Below are 24167 nucleotides of genomic sequence, written 5' to 3'. Positions count from 1 at the left end.
CGAGTATTTATAGATCACACGGAGTCACAAACTGTCTGGCAGCGCTCTGAACTCCTTGTTGCTTTGCTGTGCCTGTGTGAAGACGCTAAAACTCTAAGTGGCAGTTCAATTATAGGTACTTCAATGTACTGATCATCTCGCTGCATTTTTTTGGTATCAATCTACCTGATCTCATGTCATGAATGAACGCCGGTGCGCTGATGAGTGTGCCTGTGCGCGTAGGGAGCGGAGAGAGAGGGAGCGTCGAGCCGAAAGAAAAGAAGCGCGCTCAGCTCAGTCTCTCTACTCTGGATTCCGGGAGCGCACACGCGGACCAGAGACACGCGCGCATTCAGACAGCACAGACATTTCATCCAACTAAACTCCATCATGACATGTTAACGCACGCGAAGAGGGACAGCAAACCACGAGTCATAAGCCGAGACTAGGCACTGTTGTTCTTGAGTTTACATTCCGGCGCACGGCAGCCACGCGAGGAGGGGGAAACATGAAAGCCAAAAACCGCGACCAAAGCTTGTCGGACTCCAGGGAGCTGGACGGGTCCTATGATCCGCTAACCGGTAAGTGGAGACATGCATTAATAAGCATGAGTTTATTAGAGAGAAATTATTGATGAAAAGATTCAGTATGCAAATGGAGTGTGGAGTGAACTTCAGAAAAAGCACCTGTTACAAAATATGTGCAAGCTCCACTGGCAGTAGTTTATTTGAGCAAACTTAAGTCTTTCATTATGTTTTATGGTACGTTTTGTTCTTACATCTCATTTCAATTTATACATTTATAGAATATGAACATCAACTTTGAGATGAAACGCGCATACTGCATCTTCTCACATGGTTATCGTTGCATGTGCGCGCGCTTGCATAATGTTGAGTATCTTAGAATTTTGTGATTGGCACATTTACTAAATTCATCTCTACAACATTTTTGTTGTTTCTGATTAAATGGCTGAGACATGGGAGACCACTGTTACTAGAATAAAATAATATTTGAACTGGAGCAATTGATGCTGTAATAGGGTCTAGTCCTAGACACAACTGGAGTCTCATTTTGGGTTAAGGCCTATGGTGGTGCGGGCACGTTTAAATAAATAATGGTTAGACTCATGTGTTCCTTATGCTTTGAGAGGGAAACACAGTCTCTCCTGTAAATGTATATCATCTTTCAGTGACGTGAGTGCGCTCTATCCCCACTTTATCAGCGCGAAGGGCACTTAGTGTTTTATTGGCTTATAATGAAGCGCTTATTGAGTGACAGCGAGTGTGTCGCGCACCCTTACAGTGGGTAAGGATCCTCGAGACTAGTTCTCTCTTGTGGTGTCATACAACATCTCATCGGTTTATTACATTCATTTAGATAATGGATTCCTCCTTTTGCGCCAGGCTAAAATTATGTCTGTTGCATAAACTGTAAATCACACGAGAGTTGAAGGGACTTGTCCAGACAGCTGTGACCCATTGCTCTTTCACTAAAAGCCCTGAATCTTCCCTCTGTTTGGTCCCTCCCTCTTGAGGTCGTCACATCAAAGCAACCATTCCTCTACATAGCGTGCATCATTTGCGTAAAATTTGGCACTGGTTTTACGCATGCCTTTTCTAACGTTTTCTACGTAGGCTCAGACAACACTTTTAAAGATGCTGGCCTGACCGCATGTGGCTGTATTTATGGAGTTTGGTTGAGTGTACCCTATTATTAGAAAAGTGTGAAGGAGGCATACAGGTCTGTGTGGGTGAGTGAGCTTATGGGAAAGCAGATTTTCTGTTGGTTCTTTGTTGAAAACTTTCAGTAGATGCAGGGGTTTTGTTCGAGTGAAAAAAAGAAAAAGAAAAGCTCAATCCAGGAGACCTATGCACGCAGGCAGTGGAGTCGTGTCAACCCACACACACAGCGCGCACCGGCCGACATGCTTGGACAAACACGGAGCGCCTGCACGCGGCTCACCCCCAGACTTCTAACAGTACACACTTGACTGGTTTGATCCCCGTCACAGCAGCGCTCTGGAAAGACAATTTGAAAAGAGGTTTGCATTTTCCATTTGATAAAAGAACAATTCGAGAGGTGAGATAAAAAAAATAAAAACAAATGCGCTATTTTTTTTTTTTTTTTTTTAAGCAGCCTTTTGGACAGATACATTATTGTTTACCTCCTTTTTAGATGTGCAGTGTTTGAGTCAGTGGTTGGTAGTGTTTGGATGGACTGATGGTGCAGATTGGCAGCCTCGCTTCCACCAGTCTACCCCAGGGCAGCTGTAGCCACAAAAACGCTATATCTGGATTATTATTAATATGGAAAGAGATAATACAATGTGCTCAACGGCACCTAAAGACTTCCTCATCCTCACTCCTCTCACCAGATTACACTTCATCTCGCCTGTCGTGAAGGGAGTGCCACTGTAAATGCCCTCAGTCTACATGATGTCTTATGCTCTTTATTAGCCATGCCAGACAGTTAGGGGCAGATGGCTGGCTAGTCATTGTGGCCGCGCAATTTTCCCTCAGCATAATCTTAATGGGTTTTTTTAAAAGCGTATTGCATGGTTAATTGACTGCTCTCAAAACTTCATAATGGTATTCTTATTAGGGATGCTTGCTTCAGATTCAATATTGTTTGTGGACAACTGGAGAAAATGAAGTCTCTCTATGAAAGAGGGCTGCACAAGGAATCACAATTGGAGCGACATTGCAATTGTAATGATTGTGTTGAGAAATGCAAAAACATCAAGACCAGTCTCCACAAGCTGTTTTTGGATATCTGTTGATTATAATGTATACAGGTAGGAAGTGCAAATCTAATCCCCTTTGTAAAATTATCAGAAAAATCACAAAATCGTGTAAAACTATTATAAAGCTGGGTAAGAAAACCACCAAATAGGTGTGTGTCATATAGGCTCTAAAGCATGTTACAGGTGAGTCAGTCTGCTTACCACTGAGCTGCAAGCCATGATCTAAAGCGTGTATGAAATAGGTGCCCTTTGTCACTTCAAGGGGACGTGGGTGTTCTCCAATCAGCATTTGGAGTGAAATATAGCCCTCTAGAAATAACTCCATCCAACATGATACATTGTGCTCAAGAGCAGTCTGGCATTCCCCGTCGTGTTTAAGAGCTGGAGGAGAGAGAGAGCGGCGAAAGGTAATTATAGAAGCGCGCAGCACTAATCTCCCCATCCTCCTCACAGGCCACACTCAAGAGGAGTCAGATCACCTGCCCTCATCCGACAATTACACTCACAATGGGCTCCACACATATACGGTATGCACCCGAACACTTGCTCACCTAGCCTCACAGCTTCGTCTCTACTGGAATGGTCCAGATTATTGTTTCAGTGCAATTAAATTCGTGGTGAAAAGAGTCTGCCAATCACTCTCTGGACCTGGTTGGTTAAAGTGTGATACTTTCATTTTGAATTATACTTTGAGATTTTAAACATTCAATTTGTGTATTGGCTGTTAGAGAATTTCCCAGCCCCAGTGACACCTCTTGTGCTGCTCATTGATGGCGTTCCTCAGAATAACCCCATCTATGCACAATGTCATCCTAGTGTTGTATTTGCCCCTCACTAACACTTTGTTGATTGCAGCACACATGAGCTCTGGTATTGTTTGAATAAGCTTCAACAATGTCAGAAGATTTGTTTTTTCATCAACATCTTGTATTGATAATGGGAGAGTGTGACCACTGCGCAAAGCCTTCTCCAGCACATCCCAAAGATCTGGACTCAGTGGTGGCTAAATCCATGTGTGAAAACGATGTCTCTGCTCCCTGAACCACTCTTTCACAATGTGAACCCGATGAATCCTATCATTGTCATCCTGGAATATGCATGCGTCATCAGGGAAGAAGAATGTTCAGGTTGTCAGCTGATCTCATTCTTTGGCCTCATAGTGTTGCTGAACCTATAGACCTGACCAACTGCAGAAAGCCCAGATCAGAACAGTTCTGAAAATCCAGGTTGTGCATTATTATTTTTTCGTTCATACACTGTTAAAAGCCCAACTTGCCATTTGCTATCAGAATATAAAGATATTAGTCCAGTGAACATGTAAACTGGTTAAATGTTCAGTCAACATGCAAATTCTATTAATCAACGTTAAAATATAGTCGTGTTCAGTGACTGCAAGACGAAAAGTTGAGACAACTTCTTCTGATGATTTTTTATTTCAAGCCTTGACCGCAATTTGTTCGCGCACGCGCTGTCACTGAAATGTAGGGGGTCTCCGTCCTTGCCATTTCTGCTCCGCCCCACCACGCTACCATGCGCCAGACTGTCGCCTGCTGCACAAGTGAAATCAAAGGTAAGTATTATTTTCGTTAAAATGTATTTTGTGTAAATTAACAAACACACTTCTATTTCCCTCCGTTCCGGGTCACACTAGATGAATTTGAAGTCTCTTGAGTAATGAGATACTTTAGTCCTGCCAATTTAGCTAAACCTTTCAGTCTGCTCCTGTGTTATCTGTGGTTATAGCTAAACAACTTGATTTTGACATCTGAGAACAACATTCCTGTGAATCCATGGATGTAGTTTGAGTAATAAATGAAAATTTAAATCGCGCGAGGCGGCGCCAGCCCCGTAATGCTAAAGTACCCATTTCCGGTAAGCTGCAGGCAGTGTGCGCGCTGAACTCGCTCGGTTCACCTGTGCAGGAGACAACAACCCGGTTGTTGAACCTACGGGCTCCTGGCCAACCCGCCTCCAACCGGTCAGATCACCGAGAACAAACTGCACGAGACGTTGCATTGACTGTGAGGTAACCGGGACGATTTAGCGCGGTATGTGTGTGTGTGTGCGTGTGCCAAGACTTGAGCTAGCTTGGTCCCCACCGGAACGAAAATTATGCCCGTCGTTTGTGATACGTTTATGCTAAGGATGCTAGTTAGTCTAGCTGTCTTTACGATCTTGTCGATACGTTTTTTGTTTGTTGTGTGTGCACGTGAACACATCCAGTGAGGCGCGCGCGTGTCAGTCGCTCACGTTATGGAGGTAAAGTTTGATGATGGATCTTATCAGGCTGAATGACGCAACGTCCTTGCTAATATTTAGTTGTTGTCCTGAGAGCATATGTTAAGCTTATAGGTATACCAAAGTGGAGGCAGAAACTGATTTATTGGTTAAACATCGTCTGTTTGGCTTAAGGCACTGACTTTCAGTAGAAAGGAGGGTAAGCTGCAGGACACCTCTGTCAGCGAGGAAGGGATGGAGGTGTGTATAAGGGTGCACATCAGGTGTGGTGCCATTATTTCACTATTATTGACGATGTTTAGCCCAACTTTGCAGTAGTGCATTGTAAGTCAATAGTTTACGTTCACGTTATAGAATTGTACTTCATTTAGAGGGCTGGTGCCAACACAACGCTATGGGCGAGAAACAGGTTTTGAAAGAAATGTTCTAAAAATAAAATGTCAATCGTTATTTGTTAGCAATTAGATCTCTGCCATATTATTCTTATGGCTGAAAGTCCCTTCTACTGGCCAACATCATGCAAGTGGTTTTGAATATTGTCACCACTTTTGGTCAACTTTTGTAAGAAAATAATGTGACCACTTACAATCAGGAAGATTACATGTATTTTCTATTGTGCTTGTTTGGAATGTTTCCCTAGTGTAGGCCAAGTTTGGTCTTGACTTAGTTTACACATATAGTGGTCCTGGATTAAGTCCCTTGATTTTGAAATGCTAGTGATGTATTTCATATTCTATTAAAGGAATAGGCCACCGTTTGAGTTTTTGAGATATGTTTTTACCTTAGACGACTTAATTTGTACCTCCTCTGGTCTTCACGCGTGTCTTCAGTCACGTAAACACGGCACAGACGGCGTTAGCATTTAGCCTCTCCTCCTCTCCTCTATAGCTCCATAACAGGTGAAGATAGAAGCTACCAATGTGGATTTTCTAACCGAAGAGAAGGTGGCTATATTGTAAGGCGTAATAATACCAGTAGTTAAAAATCCACGCAGTAATATCTTCACTTTACTGTGTGGATTTTGAACTACACAGCTATTTTAAAAGTGTGATGAAGGATGCTCGTAATTTTAAAAACGTCCCCCTTACATTGGCAGCTAAACATCAGCTTATGATTGCCCATTTTCTCAATTGTCCAAGTCTATTTTCACCACCACTGTCGGTGCAAAAAGTAAAAACTATGAGAACTTGTACATTAGAAGAAACCTACAGGGCAGATTTTCATCTGCTCCCTCTTTATGTTGTTCATGGGAAGAACATGATTGCGGTGAAGAGGTTTTTTTTTTTTTTTTTAAATGACCTTTATTAACAGGCTGCCATAGGCAAGAAAAATATTAAACTTAATTGAAGACATGTGAACTAGGGCTGAACGATTTTGCCAAAAATCAATATTGCGATTTTTTTCAATCAATATTTCGATTTTATTGCAATTTTCTGCTAATAACTTTTTGTTGCAATACAATTAAATATTTACTATTGATTTAATAAAGTATTACTCACTCTTAATTCCTTTATAATCACATGAAGATAATTCCAAATAGTCCACATAGTCATTTAGCCACATCATTTCCAATAAGCTTATATTGAATTTTTTTTGTGCAAATAGCCTTAATAATTTCTTGCTATTTGCTCTTGTGTTTTAGTCAGTGGTTGTGAGATAAGTTCTTATCTTTATCCAGAACATTCCCAAACATAAGCCTTGAAAAGTGAGCCGCAAAGGACTCTGAACAAGCAGCTCAGGCTCAGCTTCATCTGTGTGGAGCAGAGACGTGTGAATCCGGAGGAAAGTTTCTGTGATCAGTGCATGAGACCGTGTAGCGCTGCAGCTAACGCGATGCTAACGGAGGAAACGGCAATAGTCCTGAGCGGTGGCTGCTTTATATGCGCTGATATTTTCACAGTACATTCACGATCTACACGCACCTTAAGTAGACAGAGAAGTAAACAAAAGCATGTGGTGGAGCCGGACGTCTGTGGCGTCTCTCGCTACTACACTCACTTCTATGGGCAGCGGCCATCAGCTGCATGGGCCAAAATCGCGTGACTGTGCGATTTCGAAAGTGCGTTGTGTAATATCGCGATAAAATCGCAAATGTGATTAATCGTTCAGCCCTAATGTAAACTACATTTTTATGTTTTTTGAAAGATGTTTCTATTTCTGTTGTAGATGGTGCGTCTTCGTGTGGTTTTGGCCCCTGACAACATCAGACGACTGGATATTTCAGAAGTTCTCACTTCAGTTGAACAATTGAAAGACATTCTAAAGGAAAAGTTTGAAATCAAAGATGACTTTGTAATACAATTTGAGGATCCAGAGTTTGGGAACGAAGTATGTAATCTGACAGAAATAACAGAACTTCCACAAGATAGAGCAGTGCTGAAGATCATTCAGAAGTATTCGGATTCAGATGTCGACACAATTTCCTCTTTAGACACAGCCAGCATGCCCTCCTCTTCCAGCACCTCAACTGAGAATTCACCATCTGTGTCGGTCAGGCAACGGGAAAATTCACAATGGCCACAAATATTTGAAATTCCTGAGTTTGCATATGATGTAGAATTACGTCTTGATAAAGCAAATAAGGAGTTTGAAGAAAATGGAAAGCTTCTCCTCACAATGTCAAGAGAGATGAAGATGGAAATACTGGATTCTCTGGCTCAGAAGATTTTTGCATTCACTGCCTATCCAAGCATACAGCAAATTGAGTCAGTAGCTGCTGCTTTGACCGGAAAACATCCTAGTCTTAAGGATCCAGGCCCAGGAAGCGGCTACGATAGCTGGACTAAAAGCATAAAGTTTAAAATGGGTAATTATCGCCAAAAGTTACGAGAAGCCGGTTGTTCAGAGGTAGCTGTGAATAGAAAAAGACACAGGAGTTCAAGTAATGACACAAGATGTTTCAAGAAAGCCAAGCGTGGCGAGGCCAATTTCCTCCCAGACAAACCAACTGGACAGACAGACTCATCTCTCCAACAAGAAAAGGAGGCACTCTGTGATGAAATGAAAAAGAAAAATCCAAATCTGGGATTGGTGCAGTCCAAAATGGAAATGACCTTTTCCCTGAGAAGAAAAGAGATTGTTATGGAAGAACCTCTTGTCTTTGATGTCCTAAAACAATGGCCTGCATTGTTTTTGCCTGAACAGGTAAGTTCATTTGTTTCAACTGTTCATTTGAAAATGGCTTAAAATTTGTAGAAATATGCATTTTTTTAATTTATTTTTTTAAGATTGGTGCAGAATTTTTCCGCATTACTCAAGCCCACTTGATGAACAGATTCTTCTCATCGTTGGACGACTATGCACCCAAGATGATAAAGTTGTACAGGGCGCAAACTGCTTCATATGGGAAAGATATGAAAAGCCTCTTAGGGCATCTTGATGATCAGGTGAGTGTCTTCTGTCATTTTGCCTTCTCCATTATTTCCCTCTTAATTTTTACCCTGTGTTTTTCAGGCCACCGGAATGGTTGCCCAAAGAAAATCTGCTGCTCTTAAAGGTCTGCCATTGGTCATGAGGGAGGACTCTCAAAAGTTCCTGAGAACATGTTTGGTGAGTTATTTGCGAAGTCCCAGGTTGTATTACATTTTTGTAAATTGAGTCCTTCTGAGAAACATTTGTTGCCAAATGGGGGCGTAATAAATAATTGTGCGGTGCTTTTTAACCTCTTAAACAAATCTAAAATCTTCTTGACTGGAGCTTACAGCCTATAGGTCAGTGCAATGCCTCATTTGAAAGCGACACAACTGATCTAAATGGATCTTTTCCTTAGGTTGTTGCCGTGTAGTTGTTTTCTTCATTGATTTTTTTTTGTTGCTTTTTGTGGCTAGTTTGACACTTTTTTCAAGGAGCTTTTAGATTTGGGTAAAGCCAAATAAAACTGTAGAAGACTGTAGAACTGTTGGGCTGCACGGTAGCACAGCGGTTAGCGTTTATGCTTCACAGCTAGATGGTCCAGGCTCGATTCCTACCTGGATGGAGTTTGCATGTTTCCTAGGTTTCCTCCGGGCACTCCGGTTTCCCCTACCACTAAAAGAAAAACAAAACATGTCCAATAGGCCAGGATGAATGAGAGTGCGCATGGGGGATGATGGATGGAAATTAGCCCAAGGCTACAATCCGGTGTGGCTTGGGTCCCACACCCTAAAACAATTGCCACAGCCATTGGGCGACCAAAAGCTTAAATACACACAAATATTAAGTTTTCTTTTCACCAAAGAAGTTACTTGGTGCCTCTTTAATTACTTGCACATTTTTTTACATTTCCGTCTGATAAAACCAGGAGACGGAGCCTCCAGAAAATCTTGTTGGTGGAATGAAGATGGGAGTCTTGACCATCGTCGAGGATGATGTCGGGACTGTTGAGTCGAACCCAAACATCAGGTTTTTCGCGGTTGTGCTTGAGGAACAGATTGTCGTCGATGAAGTGAGTGACCTGCCGACTGCTGTTGCGCTCCTATTTGGACTAGTGTATGCGCTGAACAGGGAGTACCCAAAGGAACTTAAATACACGTTTGAAACTATTCAGAAGGTGTTCATGTGTCTGGATGTCAAATGCTCTGCTAGAGTGCAGTCGTTCAAAAACAAAATATTAAGATATTGATAGATTTCTCCAAGAGTTCTGGTGGTTCAACTGGCCAAAAGAAAAAAAGTTCTGTTTGTGAAAGCTCTTATTTGTACAGGGACTATACCTCAATGTGAAGCTTCAGTCGTTTACTGGTCTGGGTTACAGATGTTAAACTAGGATGTTTTGCTTCAAATCAAGCTTGTAGAGTCATAGAATGCACGCAATTGACCACATTCATTCTGGAGTGACTTTAGATAAGAAATGTATTTACAGAATAAATTAATTGGCCAATCCCTAAGTTTTCAGTAACACTCAATGGCTAGTTGTGAACAGCAGTTAGAGAAGGGAATATACAGTAACAAAGCCAAGCTCAACAAAGTTGTGATGGTGAGGCAAATTTTAGCGCTCAAAAGCTTAGAAGTTGTAGCCTGGATCTGATCCACCATCCTGCTTTGAAACAACTGACAGCTTATAAGAAATATGAAAACCAAGGTATGTGGCCACACCGCCTTGTGAATGCCCCATCCCGTAAGTCCTCGGAAGCTAAGAAGGGAAGAGCCTCGTCAGATAAAGGAATAGGCCACCGTTTTTACATACTGAGATATGTTCTTACCTAACCTTAGACGAATTAATATATCCCCGTCTGGTCTTTGTCCGTGCGCTCTGTCACGCAAACGGAGCACATACGCAGCCTCTCCCACATGTCACATAGCTCCAAAAAAGCTCACGATAGAAGCTACCAAGCTCTTCCACGTGTTCCCTATTTAAATAAAGTTACGTGAAGTGTTTTCATGCAAAGTATTTTTACACAGAAATGTAACGTGTCGATTTTATAAGCAAATAAAAAGGGACTTCCCCGCTCACTTCCGTCAATAACCTTTAGGAGTTACTGCGCGGACGTTTTGCTCCTCGTATCATTACGCCTCACAATATAGTCCCCCTTTTTATCTGCTTATAAAATCGACATGTTACATTTCTGTGTAAATATACTTCGCATGAAAACACTTCACGTAACTTTATTTAAATAGGGAACACGAGGAAGAGCTTGGTAGCTTCTATCGTGAGCTTTTTTGGAGCTATATGACATGTGGGAGAGGCTGCGTATGTGCTCCGTTTGCGTGACAGAGCGCACGGACAAAGACCAGACGGGCATATATTAACTTGACTAAGGTTAGGTAAGAACATATCTCAGTATGTAAAAACAGTGGCCTATTCCTTTAATGGAGACTAGTCCATGACCAGTTTCACTAGGTTTCCTGGTTTTCCCAAGGTCTCCCAAGTGAACAGTATCACGCAAGTAGCAAGTCTATTCTACTTTGACACCAATATCAACATAATGAACAAAGGCAGGTCCTTTCATTTCTCTCATTAGTTCATAAATTGAGTGACGGCTGAAACTTCGGTCAGTCCTTAAGTGACTGAAATTGTTGACCCCATCGAGTGATGCTGAAAACATGGTTAATAATGGTAGTCAGGCCCCTGTAGTTCAACTTAAAATGTTAAACTAATATACGATACTCATTACATGCACAGTGGGATATGTATAGTCTTGTTAAAATTTTGATTATTATGGCTCACATCTTGTAAAAAACCCAAATTAATCTCAGAAAAATAGAATATTTTGAAAATGGACTAGGCCATAAAAAAAACAAAGGCTTCACCTTTGTAATGTCACATTGGTTTTAAGTTGAATTACAGACTTGTATTCAACTTAAAATGAACTTTTGCACAATATTTTAACTTTTCAAGTGTCACCTGTATATAAGGCCACTTTATATAATGTACTGTCACTGTCCTGATCACAGCAGCTATGCAGAATTAAAAGCAAAACTTATTTGACTAAACCAGTCCAGTTGACAATTTAAGCTTGAGATTTTTCTAGTTTCTAGTGTAAGTGCTAGTTGTACTGCACATGTTCAGGTCATAACTAGATTCTACTGCAGCTGTTAAATAATTGCATTTTACCATGTTAAACACTTGACTGTAACAAGTTTTATTGTTCCAGCTGTTGAATACTTGCACAGTAATATAGTAACGCTTAAAATGTTTAACTGAAAATATCTTTTTAAGCGTGAAGTGTTGTCACACAGTTAATTGGTCAGTGTAATGCTGAACTTTCAGATTTGTTATTAACAAATATTTGAAGAGTTTTTACTTTTTTAATAAATGTCTCAAATGTTTTTGTTATCCTTTCATTATTTGCTATATGTTGAAATGATACACGGTACAGGACCCCAGATTTGATGTATCTTGATGTCAAATCAGAAGAATTTTCATGCAATCAACGAAATGGAAAATTATAATCATAGTACATTAGATATTAATAGCGTCTTGTATATAATTTGTAACTCGTTTGTACCATCAATTAACTTGTTTTAATTGTTGAGCCCAATAGTGCATTCTGTTTTCAAGAATGACATGTTCTATCTCAAGTTATTCCCTGAATTGCTAAAGCAAATTGTAAACATTAACCTTTATCAATTGACTCGACTTAAGATAGTAAAGCAACTGGCTGCAAAGCTTATTTGAGTTCACTCAACTTGATCATGAAGGAAGTTGTGCCAACATATGTTTTAAAGTTCACTTTGCACTTGACTCAACTCTTTTGTCTTTGTTAAAGAAATTAACTGTTAGGAGTTGACCAAACATATTGCATTAAGTCCAGCAAACACTTGATTCTATGTTTGGTAAAGTTATTCTTCCGAGTGGGATTTATTTAAAGTTTGCATTTGCTTGTAATAATAGAAAAAAGTAGGCATAAAACAAGCTAGGTATTTTTACCAACTTCCACATAAGATTTGGCTCAACAAAAACCTTAGAAGTTGAGTAAACTCAAAAAAGCTTTGCAGCCAGTTGCTTTACTTTTTTAAGTTGACTCAACTTTTTATTTATTACAGTGTAGAACATAAGAAAATAAACATAGAAAATAACATGTTCAGAATGTGAAAGTATTTTTTTTCAATGCATAGATGCACAATGGTGATAATATGAAATACAGATTTGCATAATAATAACCATGATTTTGATATTTAATTTTCACACTTGTGTCATTGATTCATTTTGGCTGAATTAATGGACGTCAGTGCTTTGGATGAACTGATTGCTTTATTATGCAGCATTATGATTGAAATGAAAAACTTAATTGCACAATGAAATTAAATTCCCATGGTGTGTTTTTGTGCAATACCATCTACCTGGAAAATCAGTCGCTAACTAACAACATCGCTATGGATGGTTTCTTATGTATATGGATGTTGCAAAGTCTACATTAAAGGAGTTTAAAACAGAGTTTAAAAATGTCAAAATTATGTATTTTCCTCCTCCTACATGTTCCAACAATGTCCTTAATGTGTAGAATGAGTCCAGACCTGTTCACCACAACTGCCTCTAAAATCCTGCACTCTGACTCAAAAAGGTGTTGCTTCGGGTCCGAAGTGCCGTCATGCACGAGCTTAATATAGAAGCTGCAGTTACACGTATGACCTGAGGTGGCAGTAGTGAGTGGAAAATGGCTAACTTGCATCTAACCCCTTTAAGCAACTTGTAGCAACCTAGCAGAAACAACCAAATAATATTGTTGACGCTAAAAAAAAGTAGCTTTTGCATGATATGATCCCTTTTATTGTAAAATTTTATATGAAGAGGACATTGCCCAAAAAAATGTAATTATTGAGGGCTGCGGCTCAAAGGAATAATCCAGGTTTTTCCAAATATTTGTATCTGTGTTATGGCAAACATGCTTCATGTTTTTCTGGCCATGCATTTGATAAGGTAAATTATTAGATGCCATCCGTTATTATTTCTTTAATGCTTTAAGGCTCTTTTATTGAATTGCCGCTGGGCTGACTGTCAACTCGGATCTCCCACTCTTCTCCGAGTTGCACCAGGAGCGGGGGCAAAGGTGTCCACTCCAGGTGAAGGTGATTATCCGGTCATGACTTACAGCTCAGCCAGCTGACTGATTTTGGGCCCCTACTGTGAAAAACATAATTAGCCCGAGCAGGAGGGATAGTCTTTTAATTGAGGAGGCTGTCAGAGTAAGTTTAGCCCATAGTCACCTGCTGCAACATGACAGTTTTTTGCACAAACCGGGCGGCAGTAGCGACAGGCACTAATTAAAAGCCTTGATGCAAAGTGCTATCTGATGTGTTGGGACAGGGCTGACATCTTGCCCGCTCGTTGTCTGTTGTGTCCCAGGATTGAGGCAGCGTGCCGTGGGTTTTCCTCGGGAAGCCCCTCTGATAAGGAATGACCCTCCTCCACAGCAGAAGTCGGAGCGCTCTGTCAGACAGATTACATCACCTAAAAATGGCAAAAAAGACGAGTGAAAAAAGTCGGAGAAAGTTTTGAAAAGGAATAGTAAAAAAGAAAAACTTTCCTGAATGCTGGGAGTAATTTGCTTTTCTAGCCTCAGCTGCCCTGGGGTAGACTGACAGAAGAGAGGCTGTCAATCTGCGTTATAGGCTCCTCTGACCACACACCACCACTTTCACACAGGTGGTGGGTCAAGTGTCTTGGCCAATGGACACAATGACTCTCCACCAGCGGTAGCCGGTGTTCGAGCTGTCCCCATTCTGATAAGACAACTGGGCCCCTGTCACCCCAGTAGCCTATATAGTATGTACGTACCTCACGACCTTCTTTCCTACCCTACTCTAAAAAGTGAAGTACTTGCACTTGTATTTGAGGATCTTTTTTTTCTTTCTGCAGAAATGAGCAGTTTGTAAAAGTGCAAAAGTGGAAAATTGCACGGCGAGTTGCCTAGATGACAGTCTATGTTCCTCTGTGGGTGTTGCTTGGCCAGTTATAGAACTGCTGCCAATCATACAGCGCTACCGTCTAATCCTAAAGTGCCTTCCAGCCCACAGTCCTCTAATGATACGACTCCACTGCACTTTAGCTCTTTGTAGCATTTACATCTCTGAATTAAGTGAATTTAGAACCGTCTTGAGGAACTTCTTAATGGCCTGTGCGCGTGGTGTTCCTGCCTCTACGCTCTCCTCCCCTGTCCCCTGCTGCATTTGGGCCTGACACTGCACACTTAAGCTCATTCTCTCTCACTCTATCGCTATCACACGGCCTCACTACCCCCACGCTCTGTCTCACATATCAGATTATATAATAACATCATATATATTTCTGTCTCTAAGTGTCGTCAGCCGCTCACTTCGCCTGATGCACTCTCGTCCACTTTTATATTGTATTTTCATAACTGTTGTTCCCATTCTTCAGAGCGTCAGGCAATGTATGGATATGTTAAGGCTTACTCATTGCTCAGACCGATTTGTTGCATGTCGCTATATACTGTAAAAAGGCAATACTCTTTAACGCTAATTTTTTTTTCAATATTGTGAAACCTCTGAAAATCTTCCTTATTTCTCATCGGTCAACATTACTATTTGCAAGAAATTACCTATCTGTTAAAAACTCTCTAAAGTGTAGAAACCAAGAGAACTTATGGCACAAATAGAAAAGTGTAAAGTTCTCAACATTGGCTGTTCTTAAAGTCCAAATATGAATTATCAATCAATCAAACACCTTGCATTTTCACCAAATTGGCTAACCTTGTATTGGAAACTTACCATCAAACAAATGTGGCAGCATGTTTTTGTAAGTTCTCAGTCATGCACAGGTTGTCTAGTGTAGAAAAAGGTTTCCAAATCGCCGTCTGTATTGGGTTGTTTAAGGATTTTGAGAGTGGACTCTCATTCTAAAACAACCCAGCACAGATGACGAGTTGAAACACCTTTTTTCTATCAATATCAAAGAACTGCTTGGGAAAAGTGTCGTCTGCCTAATTCTGCAAAAGTCAGATTGTTGACATAGTGCAAATACCATTGTAATATCAAATCTGGAAAAGCTCTGGTTTAAATCATTTGGGAAGAGAACAGGCTTTTATCGGGACAGTATTTGCATCTGAAATTCAGATCTCGCGACCATTAAGCAGATTATGTTGTTTTAAGACCTACCTATTTCCCTTCGCTGTTCTCCCTGAGCCCATTGTTATTTCGGCGTCTAAGCATGTTCCTCTAACCCTTCTCCTTTACCCCCCATGTGTCCATCTCTTCCGAGCCAGTGCACTACTGTCGCGTAATGGGAGTGGAAGCCACAATCAATCCTAACGAGTTTTAATCTTTGACCGAATCAACGGAGGGCCAGGCGATCGTTAATTAAAATAAGCCTCTGCTCACCTCTCCCTTTGGCCCGGTATCTTTTCTTGGTGCACTTTCCCCCATCTTTCTCTGTAAACACACTCATTTATAAACGCCCAGAGTAGCTGAGGCGTAAGGACTGAGAACATAGTGATTGGGAGAAATAGGGAGAGGAAGGAAATTTGGCTTTGAAAAGTCAATGGGCACCTTGGATTGAATTATCAATCATTTAGGAATGATGAGAAAGAAATTGGTTGGGCTTAATTGCAGTGTTGCCTGATGCAAGATGCTGATTGACTGACAGGAAAGGATGGCAGCTTGTGTGTGTGTGTGTAGCGTCAACCAAGCAAACATTTGGTCAATATAGGAGGAGGTAACTGCCCACTACACTCATCAGTGTGGATCACAGTAGTGATGGGCTAAATGAGCCGAAGTATCGACACACGTATCATGCACAGAAAGCAACACCTTGGCCGAGCTGTATCACGAGCGTATCATTTTAAGAAAAGTCACATGACGAGGCGAGCAGCAGGGCGCGTCAGTTGAACGAGAGCAACACTTGGCTCATTTTGTCTTTGGGATATATGCACCCGGAGCTGATCCCGTGGGTGCTCTCGGGCTCGAGAACCCGCCGTGGGCCACCCAAATCTTTGGACACCAGGCTAATTTGCCCTGATTACAAAATGATTCAATAAATAACATGTACATCTACAGACCCATCTCTTTTCTTCATTCAGGTTCAAGTGCGGGCCAGTCAATAACATAGCTATAGTAACTATACTAGTTATCATACCGCTCGTGTAGCTCTGTGAGGAGAGCGCCGGTCTGTAATCAGAAGGTCGTGAGTTCAAGTCAGGTGTTGGTCCATAATGGTTTAGTCGTTTGACTTGACACCCACTGGTAAAAAATGTAAATGTACTGTGCGCCTTGTACGTCACAATCAGATGTATTCTTTATTACATATTGGTGACTTCATTTCATTTCATTTGTTTCTATTCTCATTATCCTGAGAAGTTTTAATCTTCCCAAATTATCACTGTCAGCTCACTCATGACCATTTGGGTCACATTTCTGAACGAGAATAAATGAGCTCAGTCAGTGATGAGTGAGCTTTTTTTCAGACTCACTGGTCTAATGCCTTTTTAGCCTACCAACCCTGTTGATACAGTGTGATATGAAAGTGTGTGACACATACTTTTGAGCATCACTAGATCACAGTGTGAACTGATCACAAAGTATAGTTCATTTGTAAGTGGTGACCCGGCTGCCCTTGTTTTTGCCATTTGACTTGTAGATGGTCCTCCATTGTCAGGACTGATCTCTGCGTCTCTGACAGAGGGAACAGAGAATGATGTGTGAAGGCCGTCTGGAGGGCATCAATAACAACTCTTCTAAATATTTGGTCAAATTGAATCAGTTTGTCACATCTCGAAATAAGGTTTGATTCTTCAGTATATGAATTAATAACATTTTGGCTACAGGCATGCCTGCAGCTAGTGTCAAAAGAAAAGCCTCCTGCAGTCATTTTGATCAAACTCTGACAAAGATTTTCCTCCTGTATCCACCTACACTTACATTTTAATGCAAAAAGGGTATCAACTTCCTCAACTATCCTCCATCTGTATTGCACTTTTGAAAGTTTTTTTTTTTTTTTTAAATTAGCCTACCAATATTAGGGTTATTAATGGCGATTTATTGGAAAAAACAATAATTATAAACGTGATACCAGCCCACACACAATTTTTACAACACAAAAATCCAAACTATTTACTCTCCACAAAGAGAAAAAGACAACATTCAGGCCTTAGAGTAATGTTGCTTAGCAACTGTCTGTTTCCAAACTAAAACAGAAGATCAATAAAAACATTTTAGGTTACAGTATGCAAACCCTGATGAAAGCTGTATCTGTAATACTGAGGAGGGAAGTCTTGTCGCTGATAAGATCCTGCAGAATTTGTTCTGTTGTCAACAGTGATTGTTTGCCATCATCATTATCTTCTGGCAGCCTCGTGTTTTGTTGGTCTGGTCTAAAATGGCTGCCTCCATCACTGGCTGTGTAAGCCTGGGGCAGCCTGTCAGAGGGGACACTTCCTGTCAGCTCACTCTTTATCTCTCTCTGGAGAGGTGCTGAAGTCAGCCACAATTTACAACTAAACATGCACAGTGCAAAAAAATGAAAGTGTAATTTGGACTTATTGCGTTCTGCAGGTTGTGGCATGTTCAGTGGTTTAATAGTATGAAAAAGGCTCTTGAAAATCATGCTGACCTGTGGGTTTTGAGCCGTGTCTCTGACTCTATTACACACTGGTCCACTAAAGACCAAACCGCACACTTACATCCTAAAGATGTGGAATCTTCTAGTTCAACAACAAAGCCGTGTGCGTGAAAATCCATTTGCTTTTACTGTATATTCTTCAGAGCACAAAACTCTCCTTGGGCCTGTTGGAGCTGAAAATCCATTTCCCCATGTGGCCCTGGTAAAGCGATTACTCTGCACAGCGACCTGACGCTACATAGCGCTGTCCCTAGACACACGCCTGGCACCAGAATACCAACAGAGCTAATGGAGTGGACCAATCAACACACTCAATCACACTCTGAGCCCTGACTGATGAGAGGGATGACAGACACGACAGCAGTGGGATTGGACCGAAGGTTCTGACGCAGCCATCAAAGAGTTGGACACTGTGCCCCTCCAAGTTTAAACTGTGACAAACAATGCGCTTGGAAAATAAATCAAGCTTCATGATGATAGAGAAGTGTACAATGTTGGCTCTGTGGTTTGATTTTTGTGTGTTGTTTCGACAAGCAGAATCAAAACAAAATCACGTCTGGAATATCTGACTATCCATACAAAGCATAGAAAACTACAATAAATACCAAGTTACTGTGGAATCATGAATAAACTGCTTTTTGGAAGAAAAAAACAAACATTTTAACTGAGCTTGACATTAGTAATCTCAGAATATAGCCATGCATTACATTTCTTCATTAGCATCTTCTTGGTTCTATATAATGAAGAAAGAAACCTCAAGTAATAGTTATAGGAGCTGAATTGAGTACAGCTTCTAAAGAACACAATTCTTCTTCTTAAAACCCGTTAAATCTATGTCACATAAACTTCATTAGCTACTATTATGGATATTATTTTATGCTGCAAATTCTCAAAATGCTACAACATTAGTGGCCTTCTTGGTCTTTTTGCGTGACTGAGCGCACAAACAAAGACCAGGCAGCTCAGGTAAGAACATTTCATTATGGAAAAAATGGTGGCCTGCTTCTTTAAGCCTTCCTCTATGTATATAGATGTATATAATGTTTTTTGTTGCATGAGCTTAAACCCGTATTCAACATAATAAAAACCCCACTTAACAAGACAGCAGATGTTTCGTGATAAACTCGTCTCTACTCTAGAGCCAAAGTAACAACGTCTCCACAACATCGCAAAGTGGGTCTTGACACATGACAGTGCTCATTTATTGAATAATATTTAGTCACAGGAAAAGTCTGCCAAATTCTAGTTCATGAAATAAAATCGAGACAGCTGACATTTTTTCTTTACAGACAGTGGACATTTAGTGATTTACCAAATGACGTCTACAAAAATTTGACAAACTTTGTCAGATCATCAACTTCTTTCATTGATGCATTTTTGTTGCATTTAAGGTGTTTTCTCTGGTTCAGACATAATTGAAGGAATTGTGTTTTATTATTAGACCCTGCTTAGTCCTGGTTTGATCTGGATCTAGACCAGGGGTCCCCAGCTGGCAGACCTGGGTCCAGATCCGGAACTCCAGAGACTTAAGTCCGGACCCCAAAGCCTCAATATACTTAATTTCTAATTCTGAATTAAAAATTATCCTAACAATTTGAATAACATAGAATTAAAATGGCAAAATTATTGATTAAGTGATCAGCTCTGCTATGTAAATACAGATATAGAAATATATTTTATGAGGGGTACTTGGTTGGAAAGGTTTAAGAACCAACCTTTGGTGTAGAATAACACTTACTACGTGCTCTCCAGGACTACATTGTGAGGAATTTTGAGCAAAAAAAACCCAAACACTAGCAAAAGGTGCAGTGCTGCTTCATGCTAAACTAAGGGAGAAGCATTTTTGACCATGAAAAGAACATGGATGAAGGGGCCTAGATCTACAACAAACAAGAGCCTTTAACATGAAGTAGAAGACCGACTAAAAAGGCTGCATGTTGGATTGCTGATATCCGCACAAATGAAACAACACACCACTTCAGGTGTGGTGTTCGATGAGGAGAAGAATGAAAAGAAAAGATAACGTACGATAACTTAGATAACGTACTTTATGTTTTTTATTCATGGTGAGTTGTTTTTTCCTATACAAGGGTGAAACAAGGACACCATAAGTTGTTAGGAAGAGCAGAGACTCTTAATGAGCCGTGTGATGATGCTTTGAAACATGTCCGTAGTTCCTTCCTGGTTGTTTCCGTGTTCAGAGCCGTGTGTTACGTTATCAAAAGGCGCTTCATGTTGTGGGTATAATGACATTCCTGACTCTGAGCGGGATAAGCAGATTTGGGGGATTAAAGTACTTAACTGAAGTTTATTTTTATTTATATTTTAAGGTTCCCAGAGCAGTCATGTCCAGATTATGATGATGATTCTTCTTCAGTTCAAGTGTGTCTTTGATCCGGGAAACAGCACCATGTGTGAAGCATTTTGATGTTTCTTTTGGGTCTTTTGTGCCACTGAGGTTTTTCAATAAGGTGATAGATTTTGGCCTCCATCTAGAACATCATATTAACCGTATATTTTTGGTTGTATGTCTTCTTCCTTTTTAGCCTTTCCGGTGATTTTTTTTTTTCTAGTTCATTTCGCAAAATGATTAGTTTAGTATTTGTTGGAGACTCATTTCTGTAAACATAATATTTATTTGTATCTGCTGACACGGGAGAAGTGGCAGGGGAAGTGCCTTGCCCAAAAGACAGTATCTCATTCAGGTACTAACTGGGCCAAACCTTGCCTGGGCTCCAAGATCAGTAAATTGGCTAAATATACAATATATTTTTAGCTCTACACTGTGGCACAACTTGTTAATGTCATCATGTTGTCTGCATTTTGGCACAACCAAAACCACTGTCCGCTGCAGACTCTTGTTAGCACTTTGTGATGAGTTGTGGCTCTGCTCTTTGTTCCTCAGCCCCTCCGCTCAGAGGGCCAGAGGTGATTAGAGTGGATGTGCCGTTAATAGTTGAAGCTGTAGCACTCATGCCTGGCTGCTTTTACCACACAGGTCTGAATTAATGTCCCTGTGTGTCTTGAGCTGCTTTATCCCTCTCCAAGATTCATTCACATCACTGCACAAGTTCATAGAGGTCAAACAGTGGCAGTAAATACATGTTTTTTTTTTTGTGAACTGAATGTTCAAATATGGTTTTGTGAAGCAGCTTATTAGCCTTTCTTTGTATTTTACATTTGTTAAGAGGGAGTAGGTGAAGCATTCTCACACTGCCCACATATTCACAAGCACAAAACACATTTAAGACAGTACAGTACAAGGAAAGCCATAAGCTTTAACACATTTTCTTTCATTTACAGAAAGAAAAATGCACTTTGTAGACATCTGAAATGTTATACTAGCGAGGTACCAGGATTTACACCTCTGACATCCTTCACCTTTGAAGACCATTTGCTGCTGTAACTTATCTGCTTCTTATAGTAATAATCCCTATACTTAAACAACCCTTTCAATTTATCTGGGCTTGGGACAGTGACAAAAAGAACACTGGCAGTGAGTGCTTCAGGGATTCATTTGAAGTAACTCACATCAACATTTGTTCTGCCCCCTGTAATGATGTACTTTGGATATGTATTTAATGTGTAATTCATGCAGAATGGCAGAGACGCAGTTAGACCAGCGTGAGCAGATCAAAGATGTGCGGCTGTGTGAGGGTCCTTCATGTGAGTTTAAAAGAAAAGGCAGAAATAGTTTATTTGAAGCCTTCTCTAGAGAAAACTGCTTCTTGTGAAGCTCATCAAGGTGAAATCTGGAACCAGATATAAGCTACCGTCCATCAAAGGTTTGTGGAACTGAACATCGGGGTTTTATCAAAGAAGTATAAATAACGATGAGAGATAAAAATCCAAAAGGTACATTAAAATTAGAAACATCATCTGCATAAATCCAACAATGCTCAGGAACTGCCATGGCCAAGATAGAGCTGAGAGCAGTTATCAAAACATTTTCTAATATTAGGGATACATTTGGTTACACTAAAAAACATTGCTGATGGAGTCTATTCACCTGTCATGGCGACGTGTAAACAGGCAGCAGCCTCCCTCTCTCTCGGTACAGCGGCATTTTTTGCCTTTTTCTGCGAATTGCATTTGTGGTTTCAGTGTTCCACATTGTTTTACTGGATACTTTTGAATGTCTTTGCTGTGTTTTTGTGGAGGTTCGGTGGATGTTTTTACTGCAGAGAGTCCATAATGGTTCTGAAGAAAGCAGCTTTTTAAAAGTAAACATTTGAGCCCTAAAAATTTCTTCCTCTGAGACACTGAAGAGGCACCAAGAGCCCCCCGCAGCTGCAGCACAGTGTTTGCGTCACAAGAGGAGCTACAGGAAACAAAAAGCGATAAACGAGGAGGTACCCGGGCGAGACTCAACGACGGTTGTGGAGCGGAGGGAGGTGAGCAGGAGGAAGAGGAAAGAGGAGGAGGAGCTTAACAGTGCAGGACACCACACTCTGAAACGGTTTCCACGACCTCCAAAAACATGCTGGTCAGGTTGACCCAGAGTGGCGGCACGGCTCAGTCGCAGCGGCTCAGGACTAACACCTGAACACTATTATAAAGCACTTACTTATTTACTTCCTGAACACTAATGCACTTACAATTACAATTATGTAATATTAACAGAACCCTTATTAGACCGCATTTGTTCCTTGGTGAAATTGTATTTATTTGCGACATCTGCAACACTTGCATTGTAAATACACCAGACCAGTAGAAATGCTGGTTTGCATCTGCTGTCCCAAAAGACAGATAAAAAAGACAAAGCTCAAAACGTAACGGCCACTGACCTTTATCCACCCTCTCCAAAAGAATATCAAGTACAGTCCCTTTAGTGCTAGGCCCACACACATGCCGCACTACAGGTGAGAGTGATACTGGCTGATCTCCTCATTCATATCTATAATCCTGCAGCTGCTCCCTGTCAACACCTTTAAGGAACTCTGTCACCACCAGCCTGACCCAAGAGCTCATGGGAAGTCATTTTGATCCTGTCCCTAAATTTCATCCTTGAATAAACCCGCACGCTTTGCATTGTCCTTAACATCTCGCAATAATAAAGCACTGTGACTTCACAAAGTGCAATGAAACCATATGTCGACACCAGATTAACACATGTTGACTTGCAGAAAACAGACTGACGCCGTAATATTTTTGTTTGCTGACCCAGTATCTGCCAAAGCAAAAGAGAAGCCCAGGCTCGCCAAGACAATCCGCGTTTTACAACATGACATTTGGTGAGATCTTGTGAATCTGTCAGTTGTTTTTGTTAGCGCTTATCCGGTAATCCAAAGTGGCACTACAATGCTCCTGAGTGGGGCGCCTCAGAGAAAAGCACATTTGTTGATCTTATGTAAGAAACATATCGAAGAGAACTTGGTAAACAGCCTGTGTATTTGTATGTAATTATTGCTGTGTGTGTTGTCTCGAGACAGCACCTGGATGTGAGGGAAAACTGTGCAGTGCTTGCGATTCTTACCTCTCCATTGTTGGTCTTTGAAAGCCCACAGTGACAGACAGACAGAGAGATAGAGGAGGTGGGTATCTATAGTAGACAGGTGTGTGTTCCCAAGTTACAGAAGCGCAGATGAAATGCTCTCCTCGGCGTCTCTGTTCAGACTTGCTGCTGAAACAATCCTCCGTGTTGCTCCTCACTTACCTTTGAGTTAGACAGGTAGAGGGTTATACATAGAACTGCTACAGAGCTTGGCAACCATTCGATTTTGCATTCAGATTTTTAATGACCCAGATTTTGAATCGTCAGCACATGGCCTTCAAATATCTCTACATTTACAAAACAGTTATCCGATAAGATGATGTCCAGCTCTCCTGCCTCGGAGCAAGAAGGTTTTGGGTTCAAATCTCGGCCAACTGCTCAAAGTCTCTGCCAAGTTTCTGTGTGTCGTCTTCGTGTACTCACTGTAGGATCTCTTGGCTCACTCCCATATCCCAAACACATGCATATGTTTGGTGATTTATTTATTTATTTGTATTTATTCCTCTTGACAGTGCATATTAATTAACATGAGTCCTCGGAGTCCACCTGTAAATATGGCAGAGTTAGCCACAATGGCTAATTTTCATCTGTTGTCCCAGGGCAGGTTGCTGTTCACCGACAGGAAAGGCCACAGAACAAAAGACAATAGGCATGAAATTATATGAAATGGTTAGTAAATTAAAACAGAAAATTAACACACAATAACAGTAAGCAGACATAAT

At 40.8% G+C, this 24167-nt stretch overlaps 1 protein-coding gene across 3 annotated transcripts in view; it reads left to right on the top strand.

The window, feature by feature from the left end:
* Positions 1–268: 268 nt before the first annotated feature.
* Positions 269–24167, top strand: part of LOC306965286 (A-type potassium channel modulatory protein KCNIP2) — a 90562-nt gene continuing 66663 nt past the window's right edge. For 2 of the 3 annotated variants that reach the window (XM_079559588.1, XM_079559584.1), the window contains exon 1: positions 269–560. In XM_079559588.1, coding sequence (XP_079415714.1) covers positions 488–560 — 73 coding nt within the window. In that variant the 5' untranslated portion in view covers positions 269–487. The remainder of the gene's footprint in view (positions 561–24167) is intronic. The other variant, XM_079559583.1, reaches the window with a different exon arrangement.

The sequence above is a fragment of the Gobius niger genome (assembly GCF_951799975.1).
Source record: "Gobius niger genome assembly, chromosome: 7".
NCBI classification, from domain to species: Eukaryota; Metazoa; Chordata; class Actinopteri; order Gobiiformes; family Gobiidae; genus Gobius; species Gobius niger.
This window is presented reverse-complemented; position numbering and strand designations above follow the sequence as displayed.